This window comes from Phaenicophaeus curvirostris, chromosome 1 (genome assembly GCF_032191515.1).
Source record: "Phaenicophaeus curvirostris isolate KB17595 chromosome 1, BPBGC_Pcur_1.0, whole genome shotgun sequence".
In the NCBI taxonomy this organism is placed as follows: Eukaryota; Metazoa; Chordata; class Aves; order Cuculiformes; family Cuculidae; genus Phaenicophaeus; species Phaenicophaeus curvirostris.
The window spans coordinates 123,265,662-123,286,829 of NC_091392.1; the positions used below are offsets into that span (position 1 = coordinate 123,265,662).

The window sequence follows — 21,168 nt, forward strand, 5'->3', positions numbered from 1 at the left end:
ATATATACTTTCCTGCAAACTTTATAAAAAGCAGAGCAGTGTTGTGTACTGAGGAGCACTTTAAAGATGTGTGTACAATACAGAGCCCGCAGAAGTGGAAGTGCAACCTATTTCTCGGTGGCAAGAATAGAAACAGTTTTGAAAATGAACTCTTCTTAGACTTGCTGCTTTTCAGGGGAGTTGAGACCAGTCTAGGACTGGGAATGGCTTCGTAAAATCATAGAATAACCAGGTTGGAAGAGACCCACCAGATCATCGAGTCCAACCATTCCTATCAAACACTAACCCATGCCCCTCAGTGCCTCGTCCACCTGTGCCTTAAACACCTCCAGGGAAGGGGACTCAACCACCTCCCTGGGCAGCCTGTGCCAGTGCCCAATGACCCTTTCTGTGAAAAATTTTTTCCTAATGTCCAGCCTGAACCTCCCCTGGTGCAGCTTGAGGCCATTCCCTCTTGTCCTGTCCCCTGTCACTTGGGAGAAGAGGCCAGCACTGTGCTCTCCACAACCTCCTTTCAGGTAGTTATAGAGAGCAATGAGGTTTCCCCTCAGCCTCCTCTTCTCCAGGCTAAACAACCCCAGCTCTCTCAGCCATTCCGTATAAGGCCTGTTCTCCAGACCCTTCACCAGCTTCATTGCTCTTCTCTGGACTCACTCCAGAGCCTCAACATCCTTCTTATGGTAAGGGGCCCAGAACTGAATACAGTATTCGAGGAGTGGTCTCACCAGTGCCGAGTACAGAGGGAGAATAACCTCCCTGGACCTGCTGGTCACGCCGTTTCTGATACAAGCCAAGATGCCATTGGCCTTCTTGGCCACCCGGGCACACTGCTGGATCATGTGCCAGGGGAGATTCAGATTGGACACTTGAAAATCTCACTGGAAGGGTTATCAAACGCTGGAAGAGGCTGCCCAGGGAGGTGATGGAGTCACCATCTCTGGGGGTATTTAAAAGACAGGTAGATGAAGTGCTCAGAGTTATGATTTAGTAGAGGACAGGTGCGGTTGGACTTGATGATCTCAGAGGTTTTTTCCAATCTAGTGATTCTATGATTCAGTTTGTGAATCAGCCCAATGGACGTTAAAACACTAGGACATTAAAGCTAAAGAAGACTACGGAATATGATAATTGTTAACAAAAAAAAAATACTTGTGTATTGTGTTACCTTAGAAGAATCTAGTGTGTGGCTGTATCATCCCAGCCTTCAAAATTATTGTGGGCATCCCACGTGTAACTGTTGCAACGTTTTTTGTTTTTAAAATATATGATTTCCTTTGATAATCACATCAAAGCATGTTGACTTTCTTGTTTCACTACTTTTAAAAATTCTGGTCTTCAAGTGCAAACCACATCTGAACGTTATGATGTCAATAAAATGAGATGTATTCACAAACCTTTCTTGGAGATACAGCAAAAGAAAATATTCAGGAACTTCTGTTAGGGTGCTTTTTTCCTTTGATTTTGTACAGGCTAGATTAAATATATTTTTTAATGTGTCAGCCAACAGCGGCAGGTTATGGAGGAGATGATCTTGCATTCTGGGAACACCATTAATACTTTTTATCACCAGCCATATGTTGAGTTTTCCCCAAGTTCAGCATGTGACCTCCACAGCGTACTGTCTCCTGCCTGTTGTCATATTTGTCCTCCAGTGGATTAGTTGTTCCACATCACCTTTTATAATTTTCCTGCAGCCTGGCCGCAGGTTGGTGTCTAGTTACAAACATCCTAACGTTTTTTCTCTTGCCTTAGAGGCCAAAGAACTATTTGTATAGATGACTTAGACTTCAAAATAAGCTGGAAGCTATTGCTCACACAGATTTTGGAGTCAGTTTTGGACTTTTAAATAGGAAAGAACAAAAGAGTGACAAAGCACTCACAAAAAGTTCAGAGCATAAAGTGCTATGGTTTATTTCAGTTGAAGCTTTGCAAATCACCGAATGGCTATGAATATACAACTCTTAAATACATATCTGACTGTGGGACTTGTCTTTTGAGAGTGTCGTTTATGGGGCCTCCATATTTGCTTTCAGAAAAGAAATGCACAATTCCTCGTTCTGGGAGAGGACATCCCCCCCCCGCCCCCAACACACACACATTTCTTTAATCTTGGTGGGAAAGGTGCCGGAGGAGCTTAATGTGGCAAAGGCCAGAGCCACTTTTCTTCCCATAAAAAGAAGTTCCCTAAAGCAGAGTGTGGTGGCAAGCACTTTTTGTTTGTTATAAGATGAACGTGTGTTATTAACTTCAAGATAGGACAGGAGGTTGATGAAGAGCGAGGTGAAAGGCGTTTCAGAAATTGCTGCTTATTAGTGGGAAAAGCTTTCACAAAATGGAATGACCCTTGTTTAGCCATAGCTGCATATATAATTAAGCTGCCACTCAGAGGCTTGAGGAGTTCATTTAATTACGGTTGATTCATTGTCTCAGAGAAACTGACAGTTCATTCTAACACTTGTGTTAAAGGTGTTTTGAAGGCAGTGCTCTATTTTCAGTTTGACTAATAAATTATTGGAAGAAAAGCATCTTTCTGAGACTCTTGTGCATGGGCTGGATAAATATGTTTTTGTGGGATATAACACTGACCTTAGAATAGCTGTATTTTATATGCTAGTAGGTTAAACATAGTATTCCAAAAGATTTTCTTTTAATAAATACCTATATACTGATGTGAAAAAAGTAAAATTCCATTAAAACCCTGCACAAACCCGCAGATTCAAAGTTAAATTTCTTGGCATAACAATGGGGATAGCATTCCAAGCTTTTCTCATTCACTCTTGTGTCAGGCTTACAGGATGAAATTTTTAAAAGTGCTTAAGGGATTTAGTAGCAGAAGTCTCTATTGATTTCCAATGGAATTTATACTCCTGAAATTCTTCTGGCAATTATGAAATCCCAGTTTACTGTCCATGCAGCATTACCAGGCAGCCCTGTGTGCAGCTAAAGTATTTTTCATTTCCACTAGGACATCAAAGGGTCAGCCTTCATCCATGATAAAATAGGATACTGAAGTGTGAATCTGGCAAACGTGCCCTTAAGCTGGATGTATTTCTTAAAAAAATCCTGTATGGGGTTTTGCATTTAGCATCTGCACATTATTTTTTTTTTACGTCACTGAGAGATGTTGCTTACCAAGGCTCCATGAAGCACATTTTCATGCCAATGAGACTAAAAATGGTTTGTGCAGTCGGGCTGGTTCATTTCCCAGTTTTGTGATGAATTTCCTGGATGATTTTGGGCAGTTAACTTTGGGCCAGATCCTACTCCTTCGAGTCATGTTGAATCATGCTGCACTTTGTTACTGCTCATGTATGAGCAGGACTGACAGCATCTGGGCTGAAATATCCCCGTTGCTCACACTCTGAAAATTCTCTGCAAGGAATTGCAAAGAGTTTTCATGTGTCATCAGGGAGATCTGTGTCAATAGCCTCATTTTTCTGATTTCATTTGTTCTTATTCCTGTTCTACTTTGTAAACCAACATCCCACAACTGTCTGATTTGGTGTCCCCTAAACTGTGATGGCCCCGTTGACATTGATGTATGCAGAGACGAAGAATGGAGAAAGGAACTATTTCACCTTGGACATCCAAATTTCAAAATGCAATTGACTTGAATTGGAACGAAAATCAAGTCTTTAAATGACCATGACAAAAAACTCTGTTGTACGTTAACTGAGAAATTTAAATGTGTCTTACTCCATAAAATCATAGACATATTTATAAATGTGAATGCTCTGCAGAATTAAAAATGGATACATTTCATTAATACTGAAATAGGTCATCTAACGTTTCTGGATCCTTTCTCCTGTTCTCACAAGAGGAAAAGTCAACAGAGAGGTTAATCCCAGTTCATTTGTGATTTGTTTGCTTATTCCTTGTGTAGTTTTGTTTGGTTAAGATTACTCCACTTCTGTAAGAAATGGAGGGCACGTCTCAGGAAAGCTGCTGACGTGTACTATATTTAGAGCACATTTGGTGAATGGAGTAGTCAAATATTAGCCCATCTGCAGAAACATAAAACATAATTTTTACTTACATAGTAATTAATGTGTAATGTTTCCATGGGATCAAATAACATAATAGATACTTTACAGCTAAAAATGAAACAGATTTCACTTCTATAAACACTGCTCTCTAAGACCACAGCTGAATAAACAGTGCACCTGTAGGAGTTTTGAAACCAATCTCACACGTGACTTCCAGAGCATGTAAAATGTCCTCTGGCCATGCATATAAGCAAAGCAAATTGTTCTGTTTACTTTTTGGGTATGCATAATGCTACCACTGTTTCTCTTCAATCTTGATTGTGTTGCTTTTTTTTTTTTAAATTATTATTTTAACAGTGGATCTCCTGAGTCTGTCTGCTGCCTGTGATGCCTTGGACCAGCATAATCTCAAACAAAATGACCAGCCGATGGATATTCTACAGATCATTAACTGCTTGACCACCATTTACGATCGACTGGAACAAGACCACAATAACCTGGTCAACGTTCCTCTCTGCGTGGACATGTGCCTCAACTGGCTGCTGAATGTCTATGACACGTATGTATGGGTGCTCTGAGCATGGGGGATCGGGAGCTTTCCCAGAAGCACAAGAAAAAGGAGAAAAGGGTAACAAGCCATGTACCTCATTATAAAATGAATGGCTTGAAACTGAAAAGAAACCCCAACCAAACATAGTTGAAGTGAAAGTTTAATAAACCTAATGGTTTAATGACTGCACTATTTTGTATTTAGTGGATTTAGGGAGGGGGAACATCAGTGGAAGTCTTTGTTTTTTTAAAGTTCCTATCAGCCATCTTCAGCCAGACATGCTTATTACTATGGCAGAATAAACATTTATGTATAGAAATGGAAGAACAGGGGTAAATCATTGTCTTTCCATTGACATTTTGAACTGTATGGAAATGAAGCGCCATAATGTTTTTCTTGCATCCACCGTTCATCACAGCACTGAATCGTGCCCATGATTACATGCAAATAAAAAAGTACAGATTTGTACAGTCTGTTCTTGGAGGATCACCTCTGATAAGCCATTTGTTTATAACGTCCTCGACAGCACTTGCAGTATCCTCTGAAGTGGTTTACCCAGATTACACTATATTTTTGTGTAGTGTGCTGGCAGTAGGGAATGGGGCTATATTCCTTTAAGAGCTAGATTTTATTTCTTTATTCTGCTTTGGCTTTCACAGAATTCTGATCCACTTCTGAGTTATCATCAACTAGGAATAAAATATAAACCAAGACACCCAATTAGCGAAAACTAAAAAAGGTGTACTAGGGATGTTGATCCAAATCAGCTACATTAGAGGCAAAGAGAGAAGTAAGAGGTCATTCCACAGTCTGCTCCTAAGCTGGGCTGTCCAGTTTAGATTTGTCTTGTCGAGTCTAGTTTTCTTTACATTGCGCTGTACTGAAAGTACAACATTAGAAATTATAATTGACTGCCTCCAGGGAATTCCCTAGGTATGCTGGGGAACTCTGAATTGCAGAATGCAATGAAACACAGAGGTGTTCTATGTATGAGGAAAGCTCATAGCTATTTTGCTGAAGCTCAAGTTCGAATTATGCTGGTAAGAGTGGTGACCCTGGGGTTTACATGTGTTTAGTTTCCATTGTAAACTTAATAGGCGGAGATCAAGCAGTATACATAGCAGTACTGGAGACATTTAAGTATACATACTGATCTTTACATTTCTTATAATTGAAAACTGTCATTTGTAAAGATATTAATCAAATTCACAGTCAATGACTGGTGTAATTACAGGCACAGTTCTGCAAATCCAGCATGTTTCAGATTTGTTTTAATTGATCAGTCACTCATGCTCATTTGCAGTAGCATGCTAAATTATTGGTTTGACTTGGGAGGAGAGGAGAGTGAACTGAACAACTCATAATTCGCGCAAGTTTCAATTTAATATGCCTTGCAGGGAAATCATCATTCTGCATTTTTCTCCTGTATAATTTGCATGAGCCTGGTATTCATCAGCAGGAGTTTCTCAGGGCACAGATGATAATTAATTTGGAAAAGATATGAGGGAGAGGAGAAAGAGGAGTGGAGTGTGGAAAGCAGAGGTAAAAGATGAATGCTTATTCATGATGAAAAACATAGGACTCTTAAGTAAAGGTTGCAAATACTGAATGCAGCTTTGTCCGCTAGTTTCTGTCTGCACCTTTTATAGGGTTTGCAGGGGAGGCATGTGTAAGTGCACACTGCTGGCTTTTCTATGATTAAAAGGACAACACGCACCTTTGCCAAATAGTGCAGTCTAATGCATGACTATGACATCCTTGTACATCATTTATCTTTTTTATGCAGTGGTGTTCTTACTGATGACACTTTAAAACTGTTGATAAGGCTCTGCTTCAGAAATGTGCTATTTAGGCATTAGCTTCCTATGTTGTGTATGTCTTTGTTTGCAATAGATGTTATGTATTTGAAATGCTGTCAGAAATAAAAGTGTTGGGGGAAGCCAGCAGCTGGAAGTAAATTGAGCTAAAGCAGATGACTGAGAGAAGATGTGAAGGTTTGTCATTGTGTTGCCTGCAGCACAGAGGAGGATGTTCTTACTACAGTCGTGTTAAAAAGCAAAAGTAACACCATGGACACATGACAAGGCAGAGGAGTAAGTGTGAGGGGAAGGCTGACCAGACGCAGTACAGTGACTGATTGGGAGGTATACCAGCTCCTTGGCACTGCGCAGGACAGGTTTGAGTGCTGCAAGGAGGAGCTCAGAAACTATGCCATCTTGTTAATGGCATAACTGTGCAGCCTGTCTGCCTTGTGATTTCTAGCCAAGTTTCATCGTTCATCTGAATGTCTTACCAGTGCCTCCATCACTGTGCACTGCTGGCGGAAGCTGCTGTTGCATGCCTGGCTCCTTCTCAAACAAGTCAGGGCAGGGCTGATGGACAGTAAGCAAAGACTTTCAAAAAACAACTGCTACCTCACATTTCTAATTAAAGTGAAGTTATATTGTCTTTGGCAAAACGGGTGGCTTTCTTTTCTGTCAGGAACCTCATCTCCTCTGAGAATAGCAGTAGTTCCTAGAGAAGCCTTTCAAGTAAGTGTAGGGTAAAGAATCTTTACTCTCGCTCTTATCATGAAAGAGGAGGTGAGTAATTATTTCCTAACAAGACCATTTCTGTTTTGACTGATAAAATGGCACATTACAATTCAGCTGTGCTTGTGGAGCCGCAACCATATTTTATATTTTGTTTCTAGCTTATCTAATAAAAGGTCCAGCATGTGCTGGGCAACATGGTTCTATGGGGGACTCTATTTATGACACCTATGGTACTGTGGTGAACTTCATTATAGTAGACAAATTGCAACTTGTGTGGATCATATTATCAGCCAATGTTTTGTTTTTCATTAGGGGTCGAACAGGAAGAATCCGTGTCTTATCTTTCAAAACTGGTGTTGTATCCCTTTGTAAAGCACACCTGGAAGATAAATATAGATGTAAGTAAATGTAATTCTTCTAGTTTTAACTTATGTTTATATTCTGATTTTATTCCTCCTATTTATTGCATAAACATTTAAGTAGCACACAGGTAGTTCAGATGAAAAGTGTGTTAATTTGCTCCACCTGATGCTTTCAGTTTTTTGCCCAGCATGGATTTAGGTAGTTTAGCACAGTGGGCCCCAAACCTTTTTGAGTGTGCACCTTCAATAGATGTGTATTTATTTGTAAAATATACATGTAGTACTGTGCTAGTATGTACATTATAAAACATAAACAAAATAGATATTGAAAAAGAGTGAGATAAAGATGAAATAAACACTATTTTTTTTGTTTAATTTATTAACAGAACAAAAAAAAATATTTCCTTATAACACCCCAATGTATGAATTATCTTGCTCACCCCCTGTGGTTGATCACCCCCTGCCTTGGAGACCACTAGTTTATCAGACCTTCATATACAAAACTGCATGTTTGCAGGTCATCTTGCATTATAGCACTTTAAAATATATTGTATTTTTAAAATGTTTTCCACAGTGTGGTCAGGGTCTTATTACGTACTTTATGCTTTCAGGACCAAGTCCTGAAATAATTGAAAAAATTCCATTTTAAGTTTTAGTTTTGTCTTATAAATGAATCAGTCCATTAGTGAGGCTAAGGTCCAGAAAAGATCTACTGATAAGAGCAGTTCTCAAGAGTAACTTTCTACTAAAATCAACTGGTATCACTCATTTATGCATTTAAAAAAAAAAAACACTAAAAAAATAACCTCTGGGATTTGACCCATTAACAAAGCAGTTCTTCATCAATTGTTATTATTCTATCCTTCAATACTGAAAATCAAAGTTTGCTGAAGAGTTCCGACAACAGCGTCTGTGCATGACTATGTATAACTGGATCAGATTTTAGGGCAATCATAAATGTCACAGTTTAGAATTCTGGATGTTTCATGTGGGTGTTGTGAAAAAGTATTCAGAAAATTATTCAATACAGATTTTTTCAAAACAATATTTCATTGAGGATTATTGAAGTTACATATAGTCTTCTGCAGTGTGTGTGCACAGTAATGCATAACCTCCCTTCTTAAAGTTGTAGAATACTTAATGTTTTAATGATGGGGAAATTGAAAGCTGAGGAGTTTGTGAGAGAGGAAAGAATTCTCTCTGCCAGACTGTAGTATGGCTTCACCTGTCCATGCTGAAGTCACAGTGCAATTGCTATTAGTATTGCTGCAAGTTTGCAAGGAGTCGCACCCCTTAAATTTTTTTTCTCTCATATGTGCAGCGGAGCAGAGGTGATTGTGCTAGACACAAGTCTTGAGGCTTGCAGAGGTGATGGGAGGGTTTATACCAAAATTATTTATTATGAAGCTAGACTTGGCAAGAGTGAAATTCATGTAGTTAAAAACTAATCCTTTCTCTATCCATTCCTCTATTCCTGCAGAAAAATCAGGTGTCAAAGCAGCACTAGGAAAGTTCTCTTGATCAGTGCTGAAGCACCTTTATAATTGTATCCCTGGTGTCAGATGAAATATTAAGGCAATTCCAAAAAAAAAGCGCCTTTATCTTATTCTAGCCATCTCTTGCAGTCTTCAGAAAGGAGAGTTATTCAGGTCATGTATTGTCAACAGGGGTACTACCGAATAAATATTTCAATTAATGTTAACCTGGTTTTTCTTATTATTATGGACTCTTCAATTATTATTATGGACTCTTCAATGTGTATGTAGCATAATTCAGTTCAGTTTACAAAGGGATGATAATTCTGTCCTGTAAGGTTTCTTTTCTAGAATGATACTGTAACAGAACATGGCTTCAGGTGACATTTCACTTCAGAAGTGAAAGCTTAATATGATATTAACATTCCTGGTGGATGGCAAGATCTGTTGTACTGTAGTGTTTTTCTTTAATTTTAGAAATACTTTTGGATTAAAAGATTATGACTTACTGAAGTTAGGGAGTTCTTGTTTTTCAGTTCAGCTCATCTGAAATGGATTCTCTGAGTTGTGTATTGGTTGCTAAAACTTGAAAATATGCTGTGTGTTGCAGAAGATTTTTTTTTAATGTTAAACAATATTTTAAAAATATCTTGTGGCTTAAAGTTCTTGCTGTTTAGTTGGCTGTATTATAGAATCACAATTCCTGTTATCAGTAATGCCACAGGTACTGTGTTATAATTGTCTTTCTTCCCACATACAAGCCAATAATGCTATTCAAATTATCACTAGACTGCTTATTTAACAGAAAAAAACAGGTTTTATAGGAATAGAAGCTGCCAAACTGAAGATGCATTTGTGTTCATGTCTGCCAAGGCTGTTGACCACATTTGCAAGCCTTTGGAACAATGCAAACTTCTGTATGATTTGCCATATCCTGGTTGTGGTGCTTTAGCGTGGGTGTCCTTTTCCTTTCTCCAGACCTGTTCAAGCAAGTGGCAAGCTCCACCGGCTTCTGTGACCAGCGCCGGCTGGGGCTCCTGCTGCATGACTCCATCCAGATTCCTCGGCAGCTGGGGGAAGTGGCCTCCTTTGGAGGCAGCAATATCGAGCCAAGTGTCAGAAGCTGCTTCCAGTTTGTAAGTTCATGTTTGCTTGCCGTTAATTTTATGATTTGTGTTTTATGTGGAGGTAGCTGGTTGTTCTGAAGAGGACTGAAAATCTAGAAGAAGGATTAGGGTACTGAGGGTCATTTAATGGTGGCATTCATTGGTGTGTTAAACTGTTCCTTTGACAGGTGTATTTGAAGTAGCTCTTTTCTCTGGCCGTGTGGAAGAAGCTCAGATTATGCTGTTATTCAGACAGCAAAAGATTGTCATCAAAGCTTGTGTTGTAACTGAACCCTACAAACCGTTATAAGTCTTTGTTACAGCAACTCCGGGTTTTACAATTTTCTATTGCCAGGAGTAGATCACCATTTTTTGCTGCCATCAAGGTGAACAGCAATGGTTAATCTAAATTTGGGGATTATACATACCAGGGATGGCCAGGTGCCCAGGGGAGCAATAGGAAAGGAGTGTCTGCCTGCAGTGCTATCTAGGGGCCAGGATTGCTGGATGAGCTCCTTCCACTCCTTGAATGGATAATGTCAGTTTTCTTTAAACAGTATAAAGCATTCCTGTCCTGTCCGTGGAGGAATGCATGGCAAACTGGAGGCTCATTTTCAAACTTGTAAATAATTTAATCTAAGGAGGAAGAGAGTTAAGGGGAATTATTCATCCTTATCCTAACCACTAGCAGAATGCACAAGATGAAGACAGCTGCTTAATGAAAAGGTAGAGGAGGGGAGGTAATGTATGGTCTGTGATTAACTCTCAATGCATCTTCTACATTACAATGGAAGAAACACTTTTTTTTCCGCTGTCCCTGAGGGATTTTTTGTTTGGCTGGGGGTGGGGAGAGTTGTTTGCTTTTTTGCCTGCTGCTCCAATTTCATTATGTAGTAGTTGCAGTTCTGTAGTGAGCAAAACACAGCAAGTTTTTTTGTCAATGAATATTAATGCTTGGAAGCAGTCTTTCTACACCCAGTGATTATGAAAAAAATGTAATTCTAAAATCACCACAAACTTCAGTTGTGATGAAACGTCTGCTTTCTATATTTTTTAAACGTCTTTTAACAGATTAATTCTACAGGATTCACATTTTTCCATTTCCATCATTCAAGTCTTGACCTTTTATATTTCTAATCTGTATTTGATGACATTTCCAAATTAATGTTTTATAGGGCCATATGTTAGGTGAATAACCCATGCAGATAAACTACACATAGTAACTTTGATAGCTTGGTTAGACCCTGTTATGGCTTTCAAATCTCAAGTTTGACATTGGGCGTTGAAGTGAAACCAGCACAAAATGATGCTCCAGCAAATCCATGGTCAAAAGCTCATTTGTGCAAGTGACCTTCCTCATAAATAAGGACTCACTGGATCCTATCATTTTCCCAAGTGAATGATGAGAGTGTTTAGAGCAGTGTTGAAAAATTATAAGGAAATTGACCTCTGAATCTGACAAAAAATATATTTTTTTTGTGGGAAGGGGGCTGATATTGTATGTGTTTATATTAGAAAAAAACAATAAACTTCATAGTGATGGAATACACAAAATCACTTGTTAAAAAGTAGGAAGATTTTGGAGTAATGTTAATATGAAAAAAATTACTAAGGAAGTTTGTCATTACAAATGAAGACATGCAGTGAGCTGTATGCTGTACTGCATCCAGCTGCTGGCATTTCCAGAAACAGTCCAAGCACAGCTGGGCACAACCTTTGACATGTTCATAAATCAGAACATTGGAAAACCTGAGGTTTTCTTCTTTTACCTGCACTGAAAAATATGTTTTCTTCTTATCTGCAGTAAGAGGAATTTCATCCTCTCTTTTTTCCCTTCAGGTGAAGCCTCATTTTAGCTTGCAGAGAGGGAGGCTGGTTTCTGACCTGTGTTGCAGCAGAACAGATGATCTTCTAGGAGGACCAGAAAGGGAGAGAGAGGCTTAACCAAGGACAGCTAGGGGGAGGGAGACCTCCGTGGTGGAACAGAAATCCGAGAGTAGGGAGAACCCTAATGAAGAGGAGGGAGAAAGGAACTGAGGAATGGAAAGATAAGGACCACCCTTAGGGACCATGATAAGAACCATAGTAGGTGTAACAGTGATGAAGGAAGCAGAAGCCCTTCCCTTCCCTTCCCTTCCCTTCCCTTCCCTTCCCTTCCCTTCCCTTCCCTTCCCTTCCCTTCCCTTCCCTTCCCTTCCCTTCCCTTCCCTTCCCTTCCCTTCCCTTCCCTTCCCTTCCCTTCCCTTCCCTTCCCTTCCCTTCCCTTCCCTTCCCTTCCCTTCCCTTCCCTTCCCTTCCCTTCCCTTCCCTTCCCTTCCCTTCCCTTCCCTTCCCTTCCCTTCCCTTCCCTTCCCTTCCCTTCCCTTCCCTTCCCTTCCCTTCCCTTCCCTTCCCTTCCCTTCCCTTCCCTTCCCTTCCCTTCCCTTCCCTTCCCTTCCCTTCCCTTCCCTTCCCTTCCCTTCCCTTCCCTTCCCTTCCCTTCCCTTCCCTTCCCTTCCCTTCCCTTCCCTTCCCTTCCCTTCCCTTCCCTTCCCTTCCCTTCCCTTCCCTTCCCTTCCCTTCCCTTCCCTTCCCTTCCCTTCCCTTCCCTTCCCTTCCCTTCCCTTCCCTTCCCTTCCCTTCCCTTCCCTTCCCTTCCCTTCCCTTCCCTTCCCTTCCCTTCCCTTCCCTTCCCTTCCCTTCCCTTCCCTTCCCTTCCCTTCCCTTCCCTTCCCTTCCCTTCCCTTCCCTTCCCTTCCCTTCCCTTCCCTTCCCTTCCCTTCCCTTCCCTTCCCTTCCCTTCCCTTCCCTTCCCTTCCCTTCCCTTCCCTTCCCTTCCCTTCCCTTCCCTTCCCTTCCCTTCCCTTCCCTTCCCTTCCCTTCCCTTCCCTTCCCTTCCCTTCCCTTCCCTTCCCTTCCCTTCCCTTCCCTTCCCTTCCCTTCCCTTCCCTTCCCTTCCCTTCCCTTCCCTTCCCTTCCCTTCCCTTCCCTTCCCTTCCCTTCCCTTCCCTTCCCTTCCCTTCCCTTCCCTTCCCTTCCCTTCCCTTCCCTTCCCTTCCCTTCCCTTCCCTTCCCTTCCCTTCCCTCCCCTTCCCTCCCCTTCCCTCCCCTCCCCTCCCCTCCCCTCCCCTCCCCTTCCCTCCCCTTCCCTCCCCTTCCCTCCCCTTCCCTCCCCTTCCCTCCCCTTCCCTCCCCTTCCCTCCCCTTCCCTCCCCTTCCCTCCCCTTCCCTCCCCTTCCCTCCCCTTCCCTCCCCTTCCCTCCCCTTCCCTCCCCTTCCCTCCCCTTCCCTCCCCTTCCCTCCCCTTCCCTCCCCTTCCCTCCCCTTCCCTCCCCTTCCCTCCCCTTCCCTCCCCTTCCCTCCCCTTCCCTCCCCTTCCCTCCCCTTCCCTCCCCTTCCCTCCCCTTCCCTCCCCTTCCCTCCCCTTCCCTCCCCTTCCCTCCCCTTCCCTCCCCTTCCCTCCCCTTCCCTCCCCTTCCCTCCCCTTCCCTCCCCTTCCCTCCCCTTCCCTCCCCTTCCCTCCCCTTCCCTCCCCTTCCCTCCCCTTCCCTCCCCTTCCCTCCCCTTCCCTCCCCTTCCCTCCCCTTCCCTCCCCTTCCCTCCCCTTCCCTCCCCTTCCCTCCCCTTCCCTCCCCTTCCCTCCCCTTCCCTCCCCTTCCCTCCCCTTCCCTCCCCTTCCCTCCCCTTCCCCTTGCAATAAATTGCAGTCATGTCAGAGTCTGCAACAAATGTGTGCTTCAGAAATGGCTCTCTCAGCCTCCTTAAGTTAGGTGCCCTAGCAACGGCCTTGTCTGTCTGCACAACAGCAGAAAAAAAAGAGGATGTTTACTGTTACTGGTGATAACAGGGGAAATCTCTCCTGCTTTTCCATTTAAGCTGAGACCTTGGGAATGAGGATTAGGGAGGGAAAGCTTCCCAGCCTGGGTATTGGCTGTGTCAGCCTGCCCACTGCCCATTCCTGAGGAGCATGTCCCCTCACCATGGGCTGCTGCTGCTACTGCCCTGTGACTTTTCATTCCCCTGGAACCAACTCTTATTTTCCATGGTTATCTTCATATACAGGAAAGTATATTGTTGGGAGAAGGTGTTATAGGACTCATCTTTTGTACCTGGTTAGGGGGATGTAATTTCTTGGATAAGCTGGATCAGTGGGCCAAAGCCAACTGTATGGAGTTCAACAGTGCTAGGTGTTGTGTCCTGCACTTTGATCACAACAAGTCCATGAAATGCTACAGGCTTGAGGAGGAGAGGCTGGAAAACTGCCCGGCAGCGAAGGACTTGGGGGTGTTGGTTGAAAGCTGGATGAAGGAGCCAGCAGTGTGTGCAGGTGGCCAGGCAAGCCAACAGCATCCTTACTTGTATCAGAAGCGGTGTGGCAAGCAGGAGTAGGAGAGTGATGGTCCCTTGTACTTGATGCTGGTGAGGCCACACCTCAAATACTGTGTTTGGTTCTGGGTCCCTCACTACAAGAAAGACACTGAGGCACTGGAGTGTGTCCAAAGAAGGGCAATGAAGCTGGTGAAGGGTCTAGAGCACAGGCCTTATAAGGAATGGCTGAGGGAACTGGGTTTGTTTAGTCTGGAGGAGAGGGGGCTGAGGGAAGACCTTGTCACCCTCTACAACTACCTGAAAGAAGGTTGTAGCGAGGTAGGTGTTGGTCTCTTCTTGGAGGTAACAAATGATACAACCAGGAGAAGTGGCTTCTGTTGCACTAGAGGAAGTTTAGAATGGGTATTAGCAAAATTTTCTTCATCAAAAAGGTTGTTTTGCCCAATGAAATGGTTGAGTCACCTTCCCTGGAAGTATTTAAAGCGGTGTAGGTGTAGTGCTTAGGGACATGGTTCAGTGGTGGAGTTGGCAGTTGGCTTGGGCTTGATGATTTTAAAGGTCTTTTCCAACCTCAAAGAGATTTTTTTAGTGAGAGCTTAATCTAATGACCATTTGAAGACTTTATCGTTCTGCCTGGGTTCAGACTGCATCAAAGCAATCTATAGATCCATGAAAAATTGAGTGAATTTAGTATTACTGCAGTATGAAAGCACTTTCCTTTTAGATTTGTGATGGGTACATTTTTTAAGTAAACAGGATAGGGAGTTGTTATGGACTGAAGGACACGGGTACTGTGTTTTAATCACAGTGGAAAACTATTAATATGCTTTCCTTGTATAGTATAAATAGGACCTAGGAATTCACATCACTGCCTGAGTTATTGTGACGCTGAGACATTCAAGAAATGTGATGCAAAAAACGGAGTGTAACTCAGATGAAAATGTCTCTTGCTATTTCTTAGTAAAATTTTGACTGTTTAAGTATGCTTTTATCTGAGGTTGTACTCGAAGCAGAGTACTTGATGTGAAAAGCTAGAACAGATGACACTAAGGAGCAGTAAAATATACAGTTAATTCATATCTGTATTGTGTACCTTCTTGTTAGATTTCACTTTGACACAGGAAAATATTTTAATATTCTGTGTTGTGTAGTCTTCATTTCTAGGTTTGTACTTTATCAGTGATAAAATATTGATCTGATTTTCACAAACATTTAGCGGTGTCCAAATCTAGTGTAATTGCTATAAATAAAAGCAAAAATAGGCACCTGTTACACCTTTTAGGTGGAGTTTGGATATTGCAAATCCTGGGCCAAGACCCTGATAGTGACTTTGGCCATAAATGCAGTGATTTGAATTGATTCAGCACATGTTTTGTGAGGGATTGGTTAGGTTTGGGGTTTTTTTTGAACAGTTATGAAATAACAGTGCTGTGTATAATTAACTATATATAGTTATATGGAAGTCTATAAGAAAATAACAGAAAAATGTAGTGTTACTGTTGAAGGACTTGATCTCCTGTGAGAGATCCGGGCAGTCCTTTTTTCTATTCATAGGATATTTCTTCTTTTGGCTCTGGCGGAGGAGAGCTGGCCTAAGGGGACTAGCAAATCCTTCCTCAAGCTGCTATGCTATAAATGTCATAAAACAGCAATTCTGGGTTTATTTCAGCAGGATTTTGTGAGTCTGTGTCTGACTTTGGGAGGCGCTCTTGAAAAGTCGTACAAGTGAATTGCTTTAAAAAGTTATTTTTAAATGGTTTAGTATATGAGGGGTGGGGAGCCAGAAGATGGTGTACACTGGTTCGCTTCTGGGTTCATGTTTTTTTTATTGTATTACTCTTTACCACAACACTAAACCTTGACTGGAATAGTCAGTGCAATCGAGTATAATGCAGAGGTGTCAAAGTAGTGATCTTAAACAATTGCTCCAAGAGTAAAGACAGATTTAACTACTTTGTATCACTCAAAATTACCTTTATAATACTCCTTTCTTGACCAGGAAACAGCACTTGTCTTGGAAACAATAAATTATTGACTTTTGTTTTATTACCAGCTAGCAATAGGGAGACCACAAATGTATTGCAGAAACCACTCAAGACTAGAAGACAAGGTTCTTCAGGGTTTGATCTAACTGCAGAGAGATAGGGCTACTGTTCGTGGCTTGCTCGGCATTCTTAAACTTTGACAAGTTGTAAGAATGCCATTCCTCAGTTTGGTTTGTCCAAAGTAATATTTACCTAGACTAATATAAAGCTTTCCGTCCCCGATGAAAAACACAGTTAAATTAACTTATTTCCAGTTAATTCCCTACACTGCACATAAACAGATTATAGCTCAGCACAAATGTTATCAGAAGTTTGTGCTACATTGTTTGTCTGACCCCATCCAAAAATATGTCACGTTGTTCATGTAAAATCACAACTGTGTTTTGGAGCATGGTTCATATTATGGATAGATAAAGTTAATGCAGCACGGAATATTTTTTAAACTGCTAACTGGAAGAAGAAGGGAAAGAAAAAAAACACACCAAAATTCAACTTCCAAGTATTGCATAAAGATGCTAGCACCACCCAACTTCCTAGTCCCCCGTAGTTTCTGCAAAATAAATACTGAAAAACAGATGTCTAGAACATAATGAATTTGAATGTCCGCCATAACAAATAGTTGCTTGTAAGCTGGAAAAAGCTTTATGAATTTTGCTTTATGTTTCACTCTTTTATTACCATAAAAATTGGGAGTTGCACAGAAATGCATTCAAGAGAAGAACCATTAATATTCTTTACAACTTGATCTTGTTGGTTCAGATATGAACTGCATGCATTCAGACTTTTTTTCCTTATGTAAAATCTTCAGCTGCTGCTTTTACTGGATTTAGAGATTATTTAAAAAAATCGTAATAACAGCTGAGGGAACAGTCGAGAACCGTCTGTCCTATACTGTCTGACCCTGACCAGCTTTTCTCCACATGGCTTTAAATCTTCATGTAATATAATTCAGTACCAGTTCTGATACATTTTAATGTACCTAATCTCTCTGAGCACAGGTTTTGTACAGCCAGCATGCACAGCACTGGGTAGGCAGCTATTGGGACTTCTGGCAATTGACAGTGACTGCAAAATTAAAACAGATCTTTGGATGCTACGGAAAATCTTTCATCACCACAATATTTTCTCTGGAAATTTAAAGCAGCTACGAGTGGAGAGCAGCGCTTTGAGCAACTCATTCTTATTCTGACTGCAGCTTGCACTGCAGCATTTCAGTACACTTCATGTTTTTCTATTACAAATGGCATATTAAAATGATCATCTTAAATTTTTTCTGAGGCTTAGAGGACCTCTGCACAGAAGGTATAGTCTGCTAGGCAGGATAATGTTTGCCAATGTAGTTCCTGGCTGATACTGCCTCACTGAGTGAGCCGTAGAAAGTCTCTCCCTAGCCCCTTTACTGTCCTGGCTGCTAGCTGAAAAATAGACGCACAAACGATCAAATTTTATAAAAATGCCTTTCTCTTGAGAGAGTTCTAGAATTATTTTAATTCCGGAAGAAGAAGGCACTGTCCACTGTTCTGAACAATATCCTGTTGCCAGCGTTGGCTGGACTTTATTGTGCTTTTTATTTTCTCTCTTTTTTATTTGGGAGGAGGTTCATAAATTCTGTAGCTCCAAGAAAAAAAAATAAGAGAGTAGGATTTAATGCAGAAGTCTTCAGAAATATTTCAGGGGTGGGAGGTGGGGAGGAATATTCTGTTTCATTTAAGGCCTGTAGTGAATTTTAGTTGTGAGAGACTCTATCTGAATTACTGTAGATATGTTGTGGTTTGATGGGTTTTATCCCAGATGTACAAAAGGGATGTGGATGGTTGTACTAGAAATGCAGAGACATGTATCTCAAATGCAGTCATAGGAGTCCTTAAATTATTTCCCAAACAAGCATCTCAAGGAGAAAGCTCTGACCAAAAATACTCTTTGTTTCTAATTAACAGAAGTATTGGAGCAGCATTTTAAGTTAAATGTAATGCAGTAGATATTCTAGGTTTGGGGTTTTTTTTGCAATGTATTTCCTATGGCCAGAGGTTCTGTCTAGGAGACTTTCCATTTTTCTCAGTCTCCAAGTATTGATCAGTTAATTTGTTTGTCAGGATTATAAACAGTGTTAGCTCTTAAAAAAACCCCACAACATACAAACAAACAAAACCCGCACTACTAATTGGTTTACCCGATAGCATTCTCTCCTTTAGATTAGTTGTGATATTTTTTCTGCATATTTGTTGCTAGCTTTTTTAGTTGAAGAAGGTTTTAGCTAGGTCATACTAAACTCAAATTTCATGAGCAACTAGAAACGTAGATGAGAGCACGCATAAAAAACCCCAGCACTTCAATCCCCTATTCATCTTGGTCCATGTACAGGATACATTAATGCTTATTATTTATTTAAATGCTTCAAATAGGTTTGGAACCACAAAGGAAGACAGCCTGCCTTGTGAAGTTTGAAATATAAAAGAGTGGCCCACAGAGGGCTGTCTTTGAAAGCCCAGAGAAGAAGGAAAACAGATAATTTAAATATATTCATCCATAGATACGCTGTTTCAGTCGGGTAGCATGGAAGGAAATGTCTCAAGGAATTAGAATTAGCATGTAGTGATAGTCTGGAGAAATGGAGCAGAGTGGCATCCCACTTCAGCTCTTGGGCTATTCCCTGTGTGGACCAGTCCTTCTCCTTCCCATTCTCCTTGCCAAAGCCCTTCAGTGGTTCCACTTGATCCATCACTTTGCTTTCAGCACTGAAACCAGCTCCCAGGTTCTCAGATAACCAGTTTTGTGCTGGCTCTGCACCACACTGTACACTAGAGAGGCATTCCCTGTAAACATTGACTCAGTCACTTCATTGTTTTCCTTAGAATCCCTTTTGATGCTCTTTGCCTTTGTTCTGCACTGTTCTTTGCAGGGGCTGACCTGCCAGTACAGTGGGACCTCTGCCTACGTGGGTAGATCGCTCTTGTCCCCTGTTGCCTTGTGGTTTTTGTCTCTTTGCTGTTTCTTTTTCTGGACTATAGGTGCTGCCAGGTAGGGAAGATATATCATTTTTTGATGTGTGCACAGTGTCTGCTGCAATAGGATTCAGCTCTGTTTCTGAGCTGTCTCGAGGTTATTGTAAAACAGACATCTGAAATTATCACGGTGTTTAGAGTGTGATGGAAAGCCAGTAAAGAAGTGGGGCTGCCAGGAAGATTTCATAGGCTTTTCTGCTGTTGACAAAGAGGCGCAAGTACAGGGTAGTGGAATATGAGGCTACAACAGTTGTATGGTGTGGGACAAAACTGTATTGTGTTTGCAGGCAATAGTGGGAAATTTAGAGATTATATGGTGGGAAGAAGGATTTAGTGGCATTTAAGGAGGCAAAGAGGTTACATATTGAACAACAGGCTTGAGAAGGGAGTTGAATTATTTCCTTATGTGTGCATTTTGAAGAAAAGTCAGTATGATAATGAGGGGCGTTAGAAAGAAATTTCAACCAAAAGAGGTGCAATTTTTAGGGCTTGTGTAATACAAGCTGGTTTTAAAATAGGTGAGTAACAGTGCTATACCAGCTTGCTTAAGAGAGACTAGAAACATGAGATCAGGCATCAAAGATGATCCTGTAAGTGGATGATTTTCTCTGTGACAGAATACATGATAGTGCTGTCTATTGTAATAGGGAATAAGAGAATGAAAGATTTGAAATGTTAATAATAGTGTTCAATTCCTGGCTTGAAGTCAGGATCCTAGAGATTTTATTTCATTTTTTTTATGAATGGCTGGACTGAGGGAAAAGCTGGAGCGTACTCAGGATACAGATACAGAGTAGGCAGAAAACAAATGGCTTGAACTGTTAATAAGCTGGTAGTAGGCAGATCACTTGTGCTCAGCCCCTGTCTTTCTTCCCCCTGTGTTACAGGCCAACAACAAACCAGAGATCGAAGCAGCCCTCTTTCTGGACTGGATGAGGTTGGAACCACAGTCCATGGTGTGGCTGCCTGTCTTGCACAGGGTGGCTGCTGCTGAGACCGCCAAGCACCAAGCAAAGTGTAACATCTGCAAGGAATGCCCAATTATTGGCTTCAGGTACAAATACACTCCCTTTCTGCTATGTGTGCTACCACTTGGTGGATTAAGAGCTTTTCTTGTTTCAGGCAAATCATGTGCTTCACTTTATGCATATTACTCAAAGTCAAAATAATTGTGGCAGGGCACATGGGAGATTGCCATCTACAGTGATGCAAGAGGTGAAGAGAACAAAAATCATCTAATAGTTAAAATATGACCCTTCTTCTGTGACACAGCCCTTCCGTGTGTCAGTCAAAGGTAGTGGTAGGTTGCACAACTAATACAATTTGCTTTCCATTCAGTCTGCCTTATACATGCAGTTGTATTTCCCTATCCTAATGACTTGCTTTCTGTCATGGTGAAAAGCAAGAAAGTGCCTTGAAAATTCACAGAAGTGTAAAGCTACATGTGGCTTTTTCAGAGAAAGAATATAGTTGGTGGAATATTAACCTGTAGCGTGGGAAATGTTGCTGGTCTATTTAAACATCTGGATCAACACCCTGGTTACTATGGCAATGAATAAGTCACTGTGTTGTAGAATGGCTATGTGTTGGTATGCCTGTTAAGAATCCACTTAACAGCTAAGTAAATACTCACTTTCAATTATGCCTAGACTTGTTTTATCACTTGGCTTTGCAATAGCTGCTTTGTAAGGTTTCTGTCCTTTTTATGCAGTCTTCTTTTACCATTGACATTTCTCCTTCTATGGTATGGTGTTGTTTACAAAGAGCTTTCTGTAATTTTGTTTTAAAAACCCAGATAGA

General features: G+C 41.3%; 1 protein-coding gene across 10 annotated transcripts in view; it reads left to right on the forward strand.

Annotated features, from left to right (window-relative positions):
* Nucleotides 1–21,168, forward strand: part of DMD (dystrophin) — a 1,224,073-nt gene that overhangs the window by 1,156,874 nt on the left and 46,031 nt on the right. For all 10 annotated transcript variants that reach the window (XM_069873469.1, XM_069873460.1, XM_069873489.1 and 7 more), the window contains 4 exons: nt 4,344–4,545; nt 7,383–7,468; nt 9,886–10,043; nt 20,256–20,422. In XM_069873469.1, coding sequence (XP_069729570.1) covers nt 4,344–4,545; nt 7,383–7,468; nt 9,886–10,043; nt 20,256–20,422 — 613 coding nt within the window. The remainder of the gene's footprint in view (nt 1–4,343; nt 4,546–7,382; nt 7,469–9,885; nt 10,044–20,255; nt 20,423–21,168) is intronic.